Here is a 16,858-nt window from a genome sequence, read left to right as displayed (position 1 = left end):
ACAGGCACATTCCAGCCACTATTGATCTGGATGGGACCCAGGACTCTCACCCCTGAGCTTGTCAACGATCCAGTTTCAACAGCGTTTTCAACACATTGTGTCTCTGCATTGTGAAAATGACTAGCCCATATACCGGTACTAACATGATCTGTTTCAGAATGGGCTACAAGACAGAGTAGAGGAGTCCTAAAGTACTGAGAGATGGTCCAAAGGACTGGAGGTCAGTAAAAACAAGGATTTAGATCGATTTTAAAATAGAACCTGCAACCCTTTGGAGTTTTCGAGGTAATCACAGTTGTTCTCTTATTGCACACCACTGCCACCAACAGTCCATGTGTGGAACTGTGAGAGAACTTGGACGTGTATGACGTCACCTCCGTGCTTAAAATAAAATGGCAGGAAAGGGGTTGAAATCTCTGAATTTCTTTTAACACCACAGATGACTTTTCAGTCATCAACGATTGAAGTTGTCTTCCTGTGAAACTGAAAGGATGAAATCATTGGAAATATTTAATCTACCAGCTGGATTTTTATTAGCAACACAGCCCCATAAAATCATCCAACAAATGCTAAGATATTGTAGAAATACTTAGGTCCAAGAGTGTGCATCGAATTTGATATTAACACCAATAACATATAAGATTAACATTTTCATTACATGTATAAACATAGCAGGAGTCAAATTCATGTCTTCGATCCAAATCTGTTCTTCATGTTGTATCAAAGGCAGACCAGAGGATTGCTGTAAGTTTCAACACTGTAGTTTGTGATCATTCTGTGCACACGTTCCTGACGTTTTCTACACTACATATGCATAAATTAAAGTTTTTGCATCACAGAAGAGGTTTACATACACATGGCTAGTAAATGATTGAGTTGGATGTAAGGCAGCGATCACCAACTCTACTCACTAACTACAGTAACTTCAGTTTAAATATGTCACTGGCTTTTAAAACAACGAAGAACTGGAGGGAGGAAAAAAAAGGCCGACATGCCTGAGCTATAATAATAAATGTGGAAATTAGCACCACTGATGAGGAATGTGAAGAAAGAAGGAGAGGAAACCAAATATGATGGTGGGTGAGAAAAAGATGACTTTATAAAGCAAGTGGATGTTGGCCATTTTACAGCTCTCATACAAAAAGCTTACAAAAACACACACACACACACACAGTGTCCTCACACCAACTGAAATCGTGGACGACGGGGTGACGTGAAGGACGGCGAATGATAAAACAAAATACATCTTAAGGTGCTGAAACAATTGTTTTGTTGTCAGTGTCCATCCTATGTGAAACACATACCGTGAGAAAAATAAAAACACATGAATCATATTCACCGAGCATGACAAGCTAAAAGGGACGACAATTCCAAATCGTAGAGAACGTGAAACGGTGAAGCACTCAGTCCGACAGCAGGCTTTCAAAGATACAACAAAGTCTCGTGGGGAAAAAACTGCAGTTACATGAATCAAGTGTCATCCCTTCCTGCATGTGACTTAAATAACTCAACATAAAACATTATGACACCTGGCACCATTACAGCCCATGAACTATTGTGTTGTTTGTCACTCGACACAATAAAACACGCCTTCAAATGCGGGATGTTAGAAAAGCCTCGTGTTGTGCCGTCCTTTCTAAAATCGTCTTATAACACAGTTCGACCAGCACTTGTCCTCTAATAAATATAATACCTAAAAAGGTCGGTAACCTCTTTGCACACGCTTTTTAAACGTGACCAATACATCGGAAGTGTTGGTCACGTCCACAGTCATAACACCTATCCTGTGTGAAATCTGAAGTGAAATTTGAGAGAAAACAAACACTAAATTGTGTTAAAAGTTTCGTTAAAGTGCATCAATCCTAGTGTGAAGATGAAGAAGCAACAGGCTGAAGATATTTTTGTTTCCTAATCTTATAATTTAAAGCTATTAGATCAGGTTTAGACAGCAAGTGCAGGAATCAAATGATACCTTTTCACGCTTCCACATTTGCAACATTTGAAACGATTGCTTGATAATGAACAATGATCGTCTTTCATATCCCCAAATGCTTATCGTCCGATCAATACATTGGGCGACACATAACATTGATACATGCAACGTCTTTTTCCACATGTACGTTTGGGACTTCACATCCTTTTACCTGAAATACCGGCTGCATGGCTGCAATGCCTTCAACACAGCTGGTATGCAACAGACCTGCTGACAGAACACTGTTTCTACAAACACTCTCTGCACTGAATGTCTTTGGGGATATTTGTAATTGAACACTGAAATGAAATGTAACAAGTGTTTTTTTTTTTTAGTTTGAAACAAACTGAAGACAAATAAAAAAGAAAGAATAAAAAGAGGTGATGGTGGTGATCTCACTGCCCTTTAACAGAAAGAAAAGCATCACAGCGGTGCTCTGTCGTCTATCACTGACTGTTCGCAAAGTTCCTTCCATATGCTTCCATCACAGTCAAAAGTTAAAAGGTCGCTGACTGGAGCACAACGTTTGGGTTCTCCATGATAGAAAAGTAAGGATAAAAAGGTGAGATAAAAAAAATAAAACGACATTATTTTTTTTTTTTAAAGAAGTCTTCCATTAAAGATGGCTAGTTAGAGCTAAAGGTTGTGTGAAGCTGACGAGGCCACACATGCACGCAAACACATCGATGTGCGACAGGTCTCTGGGAGGTGGCGTCCTGCGGGTGCTGTGCTGAGGGCGAAGAAGTTGTCACAGAAAGGGGGCGGAGCCGGGTCTGGAATCATCATTATAGCTGCTTCACGTAGTTTCCTGGGAAGGTTCCAAACAACTTGCTCTGTCGAGAGGTCCCTTCAGAAACAAAGAGCAAAGAACAAAGAATATTATTGCAGCTCACTGCAGTCTGGAAACCCGCCAGAGCTGCACATCACACTGAGTCACATGAGAACATCTTAGGAGTGTTTCAGATGAACAAACACATTCTCAGGGCTATCAGACCTGCTCAGCTGTGAAGGATAATGCTGAAGTTATGAATATGTGACGGGATCACAGCGCCATCTAGTGGACTCCAGACCCCGAACCCTGTGTAGAGGGCAACAGCTTCTGTTCGACCAGCTGTTCATGGTGTATATTTGTTGCCCAGCTGTTCTGTCCGATGTATTCATCGAGTATCATAACTGCGTGCCAAATAGACAACAACAACCCTGTGTTCTCCTCCTCTTACCAACAAACCAGCCGTCGTCACACTTCTCCATCACGTCTACAACGTCGCCCTCCTTCAGCTCCAGCTCGTCCTCGTTGCGAGGCAGGTAGTTGTACACGGCCTGGTACCTGTGTTAGGAACACTGATGGTGAACTGACGCTCATGCTATTCTGCAGTGGTGAGCAATGTCACTCTGTTTTCTGTTGTGCGTACTATGACAACCTTACACTTGACATGGTTCAACAAGTATTTCTTGATTAGAATTACTGCACACATGAATATCAGTTTAGCACGAGATATATAGATATAGATACATATCGTATAGAGTATACAGATCGTATTTTGTGCATATCAGTGGAATGGTGAGAAGAAGAACTTACGGATCTCCTCCACCATGGAGTGCATCCTGTACCAATCGCTGTGAGAGAGACAGAAACAGACAGAAAGTCGAAATCTTGCATTTGAAAGGCTTTTTCTATCGGGTGTGAAGATGTTAAACGGAGAGACTTGTCTCAGGTTGTCGCTTATGATGAATACGGTGCCATTTCATACCCAGAGGTGTGACCACAAACTACAATTTATCCTTTCTTAAACAGGAAAAAGACACTGTGTTTGAAAAACAGCACACTTTAGTGTGTATGTGTTGTGGTCAGTCGTGAATGATGCGGCTGTTTCTAAAGATGTCCCTCCTGCGCAGAGACAAGAGTGCAGTAAGAGCATGGTTTAATGAAGACATGCCCCCCTACCCTTCGACCCCTAATGTGGGACAGATAGGACCTCCGGCACAAGATGGGGCTACGAGGAGGTTTACCACCAACGACTGGATCCTGCTTCACAGGCAGAAAGACCAGAAGCAACACACCGGTAATCTTCAACAGTGAACGAGTCAGCAGCCTTCACTATGAGCTGAATGCACAAGCACAAAGGCTAATGACATGCTCTAAAACATCATCCAATCAACATGCAAACGGCAAAGAACAGCCTCCGAAACACACCGCCGTCAACCGACACGAGCAAAGCACTTTCAGGGTATTCTCTGCTGTCCGGGGTTCCTACCATGGAGGTATAAAGAGAGCTGGATACAGCGTTGGGGGCAGGGCCCTGTTCAAAGTCGCTTAGTGGCAAGTCCCTAAAATAAATACAGCCGCTGAGTTACAGAAGTCTCTCTCCCGCTGTAAGCCGATGGTTCAAGTCTTTTTGGGACCCTTGGCATCACATGACGAACCCGTAAATTACACTTCCACTTCAAAGCCCAGCGCTCTTCCTGGGGGCTTGGGTTGTACAGCTTAAGGCAAGTTAGATGTAAGACTTTTTAAGTTGACTAATTCCACTCAATATATAATGTCAGAAGAAAAATCATAAAATCCTGCTTCCCATGTCTTAGCACATTAGAGACTTTTGAAAGATTCAGAAGGCATTTTATACCACTTAAAAGTCTGATGTTTGGATAAATTAATTCAATGCATTTTTTGTTTTTGAGGATCCGGGGATACCCTGATAAATTATCACCATATCACACACGTGATAGTGCACAATGTTTGTTCGTGTACATGACGTAGTCTCAGCCGCGGCTGCAACAAACGACTATTTTTCATATCTGTTAATCTACCGATTAATCGTTTAGTTTACAAAAAGTCCAAAAATACAATTTGGTAAATTGTGATGTGCATTTTTCACTTACAGTCAGACAATTTGCAATGACATAAAACCGAGAAAATGCAGCGAATTATCAAAGCATTACCCTGAATAAATAACATACACGGTCAAACCGACTTCAAACATGTTAATTTTCTGTCAATCGATTAGTCGACTCATCACTTCAACCACAGTCTCAGCTTCAGCAAATCAAGACATAACTCGTTAGAGCGAGGTATCATCAGATGAGTACTTTTCATAATCCTTGGCACCACAAACAAGATCGAAATCAACGGCATCGTCTCAACATTCCAGCTTTACCTTCACCTTGGGAGACCTACGTCCTGGATGGGGAACAGTGGGGGGAGAGCGCGGAGTGGCGAGGGGAGGAGAGGCGGGTTTAGGGGGAGTCAGGGCGGGAAAGGGAATAGGCGACGCTGAGTCGGGGCGTGACGTGACCGGATTAGAAAGACAGAGAGAGCTTGAGGGGTGAGTGACGGAGAGCTGTGAGGGGGCTTTTGGAGCAGGGTGAGAGGAGGGGAGGGGAGGTGGTGAGACCGGTGGAGAGGGTGAGACTGAAGGTAGCGGCGACGTCATGAGGTGAGGACGGGATGGGGGGCGAGGGGAGACAGGGGGAGTGGGGGGGAAGGCGCTATGATGCTGCTGTTGTGACCGTGAGAAAGAAGACGAAGAAGGAGTAAAAGATGAAGTAGAAGATGAAGGAGTGAAAGAAGAACTATAAGATGAAGAAGGAGTAAAAGAAGAAGTAGAAGATGAAGGAGTGAAAGAAGAACTATAAGATGAAGAAGGAGTAAAAGAAGAAGTAGAAGATGAAGGAGTAAACGAAGAAGTAGAAGATGAAGAAGGAGTACAAGAAGTACAACATGAAGGAGTGAAAGAAGAAGTACAAGATGAAGAAGGAGGACAAGAATAAGTAGAAGTAGGAGGACAAGAAGAAGTAGAAGAAGAAGTAGGAGGACAAGAAGAAGAAGAAGAAGAGGAAGAGGGCGGTAAGGAGGTTAGAGGTGGTGGTATTGAGGCTGAGGGGAGGCCGGAGGGGGGAAGCCGTGTCAAAGTGGAGGGAGAGACATCAGCCTATGGAGGTAATGACACACACATCAATTCTGAGGATGGAACACAGAAGGTAAATGCTGAGCCCCAGAAAGGACATGGAGGGAAAAATGCATGATTTGAAAAAGAAAAAAAAACTACTTTAGTGTGTACAGTATGTTGTACAATCGTGATATTTTGAGACTTTAGAGTCAATGCATATTTCTTCTTCGATTTAAGTTACTACAAGGAACTTATATTCTGTGGTGATTTTGGCGGTCCCTGTGGACAAAAGCGGTAGTTCTTCTGAGCGCCAGAGTCCCTTTAGAAGAAACTACTTTTCCTCACATCATGTGCACTCCTTCATCCTCACACTGGCTGTATTCGAGATCACTCCCTATTTACTACGCAGTGCACTTGTCATAGTAGGAAGAGCATGTACACTACTTTCTGCTGACAATCCTACAATTTAATGCGACACATTTTACAGGCGCAAATAAACGACATCATGCAACACTATGCCTGTAAATGATAATGCAAATTAATAATTATTATTTACTGCTCTTTTTTAAGAGAAGGCAAACGTGGGTGCATTTCTTCTAAGATTTTAAACATTTCCCTCCATCTAACTTCCAGGGCCCTGTAGAGTTGCCCCCATAGCTCACACCATGCTCTACCTGTGGACCGAGTGCCTCATTAAAACCTTTCATATCCTCCCCTCTGTCCTCTCTAGCTTCCCCGTCTTCCTCAATGAACAACTCGGTATATCCCCTTCCTTTCACCGATGGCGGTCTCTGAGGCTCGGCCGGTTGCTGACTCAGAGTTTTTGACTGCCCTCCCCAAGCGATGGCAAGTGGCTCCATTGTTACAGGCTTGTGAAACTGCACCTCTAACCGAACGCCAGCCGAGTCGCTGGTTGGAGTTACAGCCGAGGGCTTCACAGCTGGCTGATGGGATTCCTCTGCTTTTAGCTTAAACCTGCTCTGGGACTCGCTGGTTAGCATAGCTGCTGGGGAATCTACCGGAGACAAGTTTGTGCTGGTAGAACCTTCCAGAATCATAGACAACAGTTCGTCATACGGGTCTTTCACCTGCAGCTTAACATCAGGGATTTTGCTGCTTTTGTTTACGTCCACATGTGACTTTATTGGCTCTGGCAATGTGCAGGACACCATCTCTGGCTTAGCAATATGTAATGCTTGAGCTATTTCTCTGCCACTGTTGTATCCCAGTAAAGAGTCAGGCAGTGGAGAGGCAAATGAGGGATGAGGAGGAGGAGGAGGAAGAGGCAGTTGAGAGAAAGGCAGGGCAACTGAAGTGAGTCTCCCTGGAGAAGTTATGGAAAATCTCTGGGGCGGCAGGGGGGAGACTCTTTTTGATGGCGCTGGTGAGGGCGCCTTAGGTCCCTGTGCCTTGAGGAAAGGTGCAAGGTCAGTGGGGAGGGGGGGTGGTGTAGGCGGTACGGGGGTGGCTGTGAGGGAGCGAGCTGGAGTGGACGCTGAAGGGTCCAAAGTGAGGGACAGCCAGTCACTGGTGATAGCTTGCAGGTCAAGCCTTCTCAACGGGGGGCGACGGGAGGGGAGGTCACGAGGAGCAGAGGATGGAGGCAGATGGTGGAGAGGCTCCATGAAGGTGAAGTGAAAAAGAAGGAACAGTGTAATTTATAAAAGTGGAACAGAGAGTACAGAGAGTGTGTTTTTTGTGTGTGTGTCAGAAATAAAGAGCTTTACGCAGATGATGTATTTATCTAAATATATGAACATAAACTGTTTTGCTAAACTGGAGACATGTTACTTTTTGAGGAGGTAAAATGTTTGTTGGCATTTGTAATTTGTGTTATCAACCAACACTCTGGTTCTGAAACGTAAATAAATGCCCCCAAATTAGAAATGAATCAATCAATGCTTTATTCTAATTAGTTTGAAATTGCTGGTGGGACATTTAAAGCTCTTTATTGGTTTGTTGTATTCTATTGTCACAACGTTGTAGTGATGGCCCTACCTTGACGGGTGTAGAGCTTGGTGTCCTGTGTCCAGGGTAACCATGTGGGTCTATGTGGTGGCTGGAGCTCTTGGTCGGGGAGCGCTTGACGATGTCGATGTATGACACAGGGAAGATGCCCTGTTTGGTTGTGTCTGGGATCTTCCCCTCGTACCAGTTCTGGTCCACCTGCCTTATCACAATCACTCTCTCACCCTGCACACACACACACACACACACACACACACACACACACACACACACACACACACACACACACACACACACACACACACACACACACACACACACACACACACACACACACACACACACACACACACACACACACACACACACACACACAATAGACATGATTAACTGTGACTATAAGCACTGTTAAACTCCACAGTAGTACCTCTCACACTTCTGTGTAGATATCTTTCATGTGATCATAGCAGCTTCAAAATCATCACATTAGCCCAATGGCTTTCGTTGTGTTTGTAGAAATATGACAATCTCCCATTTGATAAACAGCTTAAATCCCATCAAACACATCAACACACAACTGATGATGTTCATGCTTTGTTTACATCTGGATGATTCCTTCTTCCTCTTTCTTTTGACAACTTCTTGCATCTTTTGACAGGTTATGTAACGGTTTAGAATACTTTCATGAGGAATTGCTGCAGCTTTTCATTGACACACACACACACACAATAAACAGGCTACCTTTCTCAGCGACAGCTCCACATTAGTATCGGCATTGAAGTTGTAGCGAGCTACTCCCTCGCCGATCTCTCGGACGTGTGCTGGCGGAGGAGGACGAATCGGCTGCTGCTTCTCTGACGATGGCATCCTCTGTTTATGCGTGCATTGGTGTAAATGTGTGCGTTGAAGAGAGGGGGGAAAATAAGGGAGAAATTACATACGTATAGTGGTGCACAGATATAGTACTCGCATACAGTTTATCAGTTGCACACTCACTTCTACATATGATATGGGTAATATCCCAACCCGTCCACGGTGCTCTCCTTCATACCAGTTGTTGTCTATCTGCCGGATGATGTTCACTGCATCGCCCTTCTTAAATGTCAGCTCCCTGTAACGCATTCATGTCATCAAAGTGCCAGCACACAAACGTGAAGGAGGCATGAACCGAAAAGAAAGCCAGCACAGCTCATTTCATACAAACAGCAATGTCAGCCACCGAAGCAGCCAAAATAAGCTTTCTTCATGCATTCATTTAAAGCATGAAATAAAGCAGTTAAATAAGGGTGTAACGGTTCACAAAATCCACGGTTCGGTACGATACAGTGGAGCCACGGTTCAGTACGTTTCGGTACAGTAGAAAACTATAAATGCCAGAGAAATGTACTTGATTTTAAAATATATTTATTCATTACAACTAACATCATGAAGTTATTCTTTGACTTTGAACAATGATGGAACTATACCTGAGTGACTCATCTTCTGGGGTGTCTTCTTAGCAACACATAAGCATAAAAAACAAAAACTGCTCCTTAATGTTATGTAGTATTGTTACTTACATCTTGCAAAAGAGATTTTTAATCTCAATGGGACTACCTGGTTAAATAAAGGTTTTTAAATTTTTTATTTATTTTTTTTATTCAAACGTATTCGGTTCGTCATGCGTACCGAACCGTGAGCCTCGTACCGAACGGTTCAATACGAATACGCTTCGTTACACCCCTCCAGTTAAAGCCATCCAGGTGTGGTGGTACGATGTGACAGTGAAGCTACTTAGAAAGCAATGCAAAAAAATGCACACAAACCTGAAATCGTAACTGAAATGCAATGAGTGGAGATGTGTTGATGTGCAGTTAGGCATTGGCGGTTTGAAGCTAGCTTCCTTGTGCATTCACTGTACTCACTTAGCTGTTTGTGCCTTAAAATCATAAATGGCTCTCGCAGGCTGTTTCTGATGGAGGAGAGAGAACAGAATAAGTTGTGTCATCTGTTTATGGGAGACCTAGGAGATGAGAGTGAGAGAAAGAAAGCCGGCAAGCATTAACCAGGTAAAACATAAAATAAAAAAGCTCTTTAATATTTGTGAGGAAATGCTGTGGCATTGTGATGCTAAGAAAATATTTGTATAGTACCAACCACGTTATTTTACCCAAGATAAAACTGAGGTGTTATTTGTGATTTATTTTAGAGAAAAGATACTTAAAGGCGACTTAGTGCTCCTAATGAAGTGCATGTTGGTGTTGGGAATACGAGCAAAAGTGTCAACGTTGTACCTCTTTGTCAGGAGTAGGCCTTCCACTCTGGGGTGTGTGGCGTCCATCCATGGTGGAGTAACACCTGGAGACATCCTGGTCTGTGATTAGCAGAGACACGTGAGAAAGGGAACAGGAGTTACCGTGGTAAGCACAATCATATCACATGATGCATGCTCACAATACAACAATGTGCTTTGGCGAAAGTACTGAATGGTAACAGTGATGAAATGACACCATTCCAACCCAAGTAAATGAGGGAATGAAAGCTCCGGGGTCAAAAAAAAGATTGTTTTATTTCCATTTCACTGGAAAAACAAGGTGATTGTAATTCCCACAATATGAAACATGCCGTTGAATATATTGCTGAAACACAAAATCAAACGAGGGGAAGACAGCTCAAAAAATGACAAAATATATAAACACAAACATACAAGCAAATGGCTTGAAGGAAAGCATGACAGAAAGACGACTCCATAAACAAACCAATAATCAGATGATAAACATACAGAGGAATATTCACATGTATTAACTTCAACCAGAGTAATAAACTGTGAATTCTCAAATAATTATTTGCCTCAATTCCAGTAAAACTCAGGCCTTCAATATATCTCTGAACTGCTCTTACGTACCATTCTGTTGCTCTGATTTTCTCCATCACAAATGTTGTTCCCCCTCACTATTCAATTCAAATTCTTCCTCCTCTGCCGTTGTTTTGTTCACGCTATTAAGCTTTTCTTTTTACGTTGCAAATTAGGGTTTTCCAGCAGCTGAAAAAGCCGAATCCTCCCATTTCAGAAGCAGACCTTCAATGTGAAACACCAGCAGGGCGTGTTTAGTTTCACTGACATTAGCTTATCACAGAACAAAAGAATGGCAGATATTTGAACACCAGGCTTTACTTGAGAATTTACAGGAAACATTCTTCCTGAATCTCATACACAGAACAGCACCGTAAAGGATGTATCGGCTGACCGATTGAGGGGATCGGGCAACAGGCCCATGCAATGCTGAAAGACACATTGAGGTAAATGTAGGTGGATTATGTGTATATGTTCATTACTGTATGTTTAGTCAAAGAAAACACTCTGTGCTGGTGTGACAAAGTGTACACATGCATAACGGGGGGTGTAATACGTGTGTTATCTCCACCTGAATAACAGAGACCGTTTCCATTGCCCTGCTCCTCTCCGTATTCGTTATTGTTCGCGGTGTCCGAGTGGCGTCCGTAACAGGCACTGATTGGTGACTGTAGCCGCGGTGTGGAGGGATCCCCTCTCTGCGAGGCGTACTCAGTGGGGCTCCCATCTGGGTACAAAGATGCAGAGGACTGCCCCCCTTGCCAACACCCCCTCCTCCCCCGCAACGAGGAGCTTCGCTCAGGCACATTCGGCAGCAGCTCGGCCAGTATTCTCCTCAGGATGCTATCATCGGGAGCCCTCGTTCCTCTGTGGCCTCGCTCAGCTTGAATGTGCTCGTAAATGTCTCTCAAGGCTGCATCTAGTGCATCATAAATGGCCTGTTTGGACTTGGGTCTGCCGCCGCGATCTGCGCCACCGCTGCTTCTTCTGGAGGTAGGCGGGGAGCCCTTTTTCCTGCGGAAAGGCACTGGGCTGACCAGGAAGGCCAGCTTGGACATCGCTTGCTGGGACTGTGAGCTCTGGATTTGGGAATGGCTGCTCTGCTGTGGAGGTCTCTGGTGCTGCTGGCGCGCTCGCTCTCTCTCATGGCGAAGCATGGTTGTGAAACGGGTATAAGAGGCCGGGCAGCGGCCTTTGCAGGAGCTGATGAGGTGGCGGTGTTGGTAGCCCTGGCTCTGGCCTAAACTTTGGTGACCAGGATGCTGGTGGTGATGGTGGTGCTGATGACGGAGGTGGTGGTGGTGAAGGTTGGAAGAGCCGTACAAGCTCTCAGAGGAGGTCAGTGAGCAATGGTCAAAGTCACTCTCACTGCAAAATGAGGAGCCCTCCACCTGGATGAAGTCGCTGAGGTCTGACGCAACAGCGTCTTGTTCACTGTCAGAGTAGTCTGGGTTGGCTTGTGGGCCTTGAGGAACCGGAGGAGCAGGAAAGGACCGCCCACGGCTGGGCTCCGGCCCAACACGAGGCTGACCCTCAGGTGGGCTACGAGGCTGATGCCGGTGATCCATGGTGTGAGGGACTGCTCCACCGTTGCCGTTGTTGTCTTCCTCTAGTAAAGACTCTATGGAAAAACGACGTTTCGGAAAACTGGGTGTGACACCGCCGCCGCTGCTGCTGGCTCGAGAGGACGAGCCGCCTGGCGTGGTAGCGCCTGAAGGCACCTCAGTATCACCCAAGTTGGGCATGGATTTTGACTTCTGAATAAGGCGCTCATATGCAGAAATGCGGTTTGGCACCGTATCGCGTGGCACCTCCATGCCCCAAGAGGGCGTCCAAGGAGAGAGGCGATGCCGATGCAGGTGAGGCTGGCCCTCGAGCTCCAGGATGCGAGCGCGGACCGAGCGGATGACGTCAGACGGGATGAGATGAGCTCGGTCAATCTGGTGCATCTTGCGATAGAGCTGGAGGAAGCCTGGTGAATCGTGCGCCCGTCGCCGGTGGAGGCGAGGCAGCGAGCGGGTGGAGATGGATCCAGTCGAACCCGAGGGATTCCCATCGCAAACCAGGGACCCAGCACTTTCTGAGCGGGTGGCGTTGCGCCCGCCTGAGCCAGAATGCCCATCATTGAGTAAGTCATCACAGCTGCGTGACTTGAGCTTGCCGGGGACGGGCGGCACCTCATCTGCACTGCTCCATGTCTCAGCATCCTTGCAATTCGTCTGCCAACTGTTCTTACAGCAGACAGACTGCTTGGAGGAGGAGCTGCCTTCCTGGCTGGCTTCCTCGTGGCATTGGACAGGGTCGGAGGGGACAGGGGGGAGATGATAAGGACCCGGGGAGGTCAAACTGTTTGAATACATGTTGCATGCGTCCCCACCTTTCAGATGTCCAATAAAAAGCAGCGTGGTGAAAGAGAAAAAGGAGGAAAGCATGTTTAGCAATAGTACCCAGCAAAAAGGGTGGAGGAGTTGGGGAGAGGGAGGAGCTGGGGAGAGGGAGGTGCTGGGGAGAGGGAGGAGCTGGGGAGAAGGAGGAGCTGGGGAGAGGGAGGCGCTGGGGAGAGGGAGGAGCTGGGGAGAGGGAGGAGCTGGGGAGAGGGAGGAGTTGGGGAGAGGGCGGAGTTGGGAGAGGGAGGAGCTGGGGAGAGGGAGGAGTTGGGGAGAGGGCGGAGTTGGGAGAGGGAGGAGCTGGGGAGAGGGAGGAGTTGGGGAGAGGGAGAAGCAGGAGAAAAAAAGAGTAAAGGTGGAAAAAAGAGGATTTGATGTATCTTCTTCAGACTTCCACCAATACGAATCAAGGAGACTTATGACCTCACCAGACAGACATTGTATTCCGAAAAACATCACAATCAAAAACGACAACAAATCCTCTTTGATTTTCAGGCGATACGGTGAGTAAGTACACACGGCAAAATAAATAAAAAACCAAGAGAAAAGGAGATGTTTGTGTGTTTGTGTGTATACCTTTGGCTCTGGAGGGCGAGGACGGTGAGGAATGAACCGCCGGTTTCTTTAGGCTGCTGCTGGGTCTGTAGGCGTCCACTGGTTTAGGGGAAGTTGCAGCTCTGCTGTGAGACTGAGCATTGACTTGGGAGCTCGTCGGCTCAGACTTCCTTCTCTTCCTGTAGTCGCTGGCAGCACTGCAACAACACAGTCAGACATCAAGCACCACACGATACACAGTCACTGGTGAACGCATGCGTTTCTTTCTGGTACCATCGATACATGCCATGTCCCAAAAATAATGAGCATCTCCATTTACCTCTGTGAACAACGGGAAAACACTATGAAACATTATTTTCTCTTTTCTAAAACATTTGAGGCATTTTCATGTGAAACTTTTTTACATTTATGTACCAATGTTTAAGTATATCTAAGCTTATCCTTCTAAAAACTAGGCTATTATCCTTGTGTCGGGAAAGATACCATAACTTCTCGCTTTCTAAATGACAAAAAAAAACCCAACGGGCTTTCTGTTCAGAACAAACACACTCAATGTCGCTGACATGAATTACACGGCCCATTCATCCCATTTATGTCCCTTTCTGTTCACCGAGGAAATTGCGACTGAATAAGCAGGCCATTGGTGAAAGGGACGAGGACAAGGGGAGGACGAGGTGGGGGTTGAGGGAAGGATAGGAGGTGAAGGGCAGAATCAATAGGTTCGCTGGCTTAATTTATTCCGGCTCAGGCAGTGAAAGGCTGATGCAAAGCGCCCTGCTTTAGTGGCAAAAAGGAAAATAAAGCCGAACACTAATCCTTGCATTGTTAATAACAGACACAGAGGCTATTTGCACCAGAGTCAAGGCAAGAAAGAGCAGTTGTGACTCCCTGCTGAATCACAACAAGGACCACTGCTGTTGAGAGGATGGGGGAGGGGGAAGGGGGGGGCGATGCTGAGGCAAATAAAAGAAACAGAGGTTACCTTGCAGGTCTCTCAGGAGCCTTGTGAGCAGGAGCGATGTGCAGGGATGTCTGAAATAGGGCAGACGACAAGAGACAACAGTGAGGTCCGCACGAACAAAGACTTGAGGCAGAGCAGCTCACAGTGCACAGCCTGCATGCGGTTGTTGTTGCTGTGTCACACTCAAAACGCTCCCCCGGTGTAAGGTGCGACGGGTACTGGTTCCACATGGCACACCTGAGCGGGGAGAGGCCTACCGGCGTAAGCGGCGGGGATACATTTCTGCTCTCTCTCGGGCTGTTCTGGAGGATGACGGCAAAGGTGATATAGCAAAGGATGCAAAGAGCCGAGCTCGGGGGGCAAAATGTGGCATGGATCAGCCGGAATGGGGCTTAGTGGTAAAGAATGGTGGAGACACTTTAACTGCAATGGCCTCTCTGAGGAAATGCTAACCGTGAAATCGAAACACATACTGTTGGAAATATAAAAAAAAGGTTTCCAGTGAATTTTATAGATATAAAAAAAAAGATCATAAAATGTCCAAGGAGACAGATGTTTTTCATACAACCCCATGCAAAGAAATGAAGAGCATTTCAAAGAGATAGGTTCAACAGTCTTTACAAAGCAACGTCATGCTCATCTCGTGGTGGATGGCTGACATTGTGACATATGATCACACTGGAGTGATGCGACACTACATTACACTCACTTTAAGAAACCATATCTTACATTTTCCTGAAATAAAAGAGATTTGCTGTGACTTGTTAGAAACTGTGAGATTAACAACACTGATGAATGTGAGATTACCTCAATACGTTGGCGAGCGGAGATGTCTGGATTATAATCCAGCCGTTTTTTAGGAGGCTTGAGCCCCAAGCAGCAGCAGTGAGCAGGAGGAGGAGGAGGAGGAGGAATAGGAAGAAGGTGAAAATGAGGTGAAGGAGGAGAAGCAGTGGTGACATCATGGGGAGAAACCAAAAAACGAGGAACATGTGGAGAGAGCGACACTCGTTAGAGAATCAGAGTAACCAGAGAGTTCACGAACTAATGTGCTTTGCATGTACAATGCACACATGTGCACGCACTCAACACACACACACACACACACACACACACACACACACACACACACACACACACACACACACACACACACACACACACACACACACACACACACACACACACACACACTATACATGTTCATTCATATGCACATTCTTATTTCTTATTGATCTTTCATTCCTATGCTTATCTCAAAACATTAAAACTACAGTATGTCAAATCAACCTTTATACCTCTCACACACACACACACACACACACACACAGACAAAAATGTGCTCATGTAGCACACACACACGCACACACATGCAGAGTGTGAGAGCAAGCTGTGAAGCAGAAAGCAGAGTGAAGCACAAGCTGCAGTGTTTATTTCAGAGTGCACTGTCAAATGCTGTGATTCAGTGCTGGGTTACGAGTGCAGATAAACAACGGTTCACTCAGTCGGTAGAAACGTCTTGTGACTCGTCACCTCAAAACACTCACACACTGATCATCCTGTGAGGTTCTGTCCCAGCTGGCCCAGTCAGTGCATTGTAGGGAAACCATCTACGCTCTAAGGGCTTATTCAGTGGTGTGAAACATTCTAAATGTTGCAGGTAGAAATCTCAACACACAGCAAACAGGACTCCGGGAAGTCATGCCAGCTCCAGATGTGACATTTTCAACCTGAACATTTTTGAATAAGCCCAACAAAACAATCACCTGATGTCATGCTGTGGCATGGACAGAGGCATGACACTTTGTAAATCAGTTACGGTCGGTTCGGGTAATTTGATCCCAGATCTGTGGCTGGAGGCGATCCCTGCCCTGAGCCACTAGGACGCTATTACTACCTACATCCAGCAGAGGGCGCGACAGCATTATGCTTGTAGACAAGCAAAGCATTGCTCCACCAATAGAGAAAATAAACAAAACTACAAGCAGAAATGCTTGTACGGCGATATACAAGGACGAGGAATTGATGTTAGCATGTGCAAGAGATGTGGAAGAAACTGCACAGACAGAATTATACTTTTCATCTTTAGACAACTCATCTATTGCATATATATATATTGTTATGTTATGATTGGTTGATTGACTGTTCTGTGCAGCTCTACCAGTTCATCTGGAGCACACTGTATTTTTAAACTTTTTCCTGCTTGTATTTGGGCAAAGATGCAACACCAAGCTCAAAATAAAAATGATCCAGGCTTGTGCGTTGAAAAGTTCTGTGCCTGCTAGCCACCAGACC

The 16,858-nt window shown here is 45.5% G+C and overlaps 1 protein-coding gene across 9 annotated transcripts in view; it reads right to left on the bottom strand.

Moving 5' to 3' along the window:
- Positions 1-1,069: 1,069 nt before the first annotated feature.
- sorbs2a (sorbin and SH3 domain containing 2a) overlaps positions 1,070-16,858 on the bottom strand; it is a 43,648-nt gene continuing 27,859 nt past the window's right edge. For 5 of the 9 annotated variants that reach the window (XM_079278326.1, XM_079278328.1, XM_079278333.1 and 2 more), the window contains 14 exons: positions 15,371-15,427; positions 14,585-14,634; positions 13,624-13,799; positions 10,101-10,180; positions 9,732-9,829; positions 8,824-8,938; positions 8,569-8,697; positions 7,858-8,052; positions 6,534-7,478; positions 5,128-5,901; positions 3,918-4,001; positions 3,552-3,589; positions 3,193-3,299; positions 1,070-2,819 (listed from right to left, as the gene is read on the bottom strand). In XM_079278326.1, coding sequence (XP_079134452.1) covers positions 2,758-2,819; positions 3,193-3,299; positions 3,552-3,589; positions 3,918-4,001; positions 5,128-5,901; positions 6,534-7,478; positions 7,858-8,052; positions 8,569-8,697; positions 8,824-8,938; positions 9,732-9,829; positions 10,101-10,180; positions 13,624-13,799; positions 14,585-14,634; positions 15,371-15,427 — 2,910 coding nt within the window. In that variant the 3' untranslated portion in view covers positions 1,070-2,757. Of the gene's footprint in view, positions 2,820-3,192; positions 3,300-3,551; positions 3,590-3,917; positions 4,002-5,127; positions 5,902-6,533; positions 7,479-7,857; positions 8,053-8,568; positions 8,698-8,823; positions 8,939-9,731; positions 9,830-10,100; positions 10,181-11,231; positions 13,038-13,623; positions 13,800-14,584; positions 14,635-15,370; positions 15,428-16,858 lie in introns of all 9 variants that reach the window. The other 4 variants (XM_079278327.1, XM_079278331.1, XM_079278332.1 and 1 more) reach the window with 4 other exon arrangements.

Source organism: Melanostigma gelatinosum (genome assembly GCF_949748355.1).
Source record: "Melanostigma gelatinosum genome assembly, chromosome: 11".
NCBI lineage: Eukaryota > Metazoa > Chordata > Actinopteri > Perciformes > Zoarcidae > Melanostigma > Melanostigma gelatinosum.
Note: the sequence above shows the minus strand (reverse complement) of the source record. Positions and strands in the feature narration are given on the sequence as shown.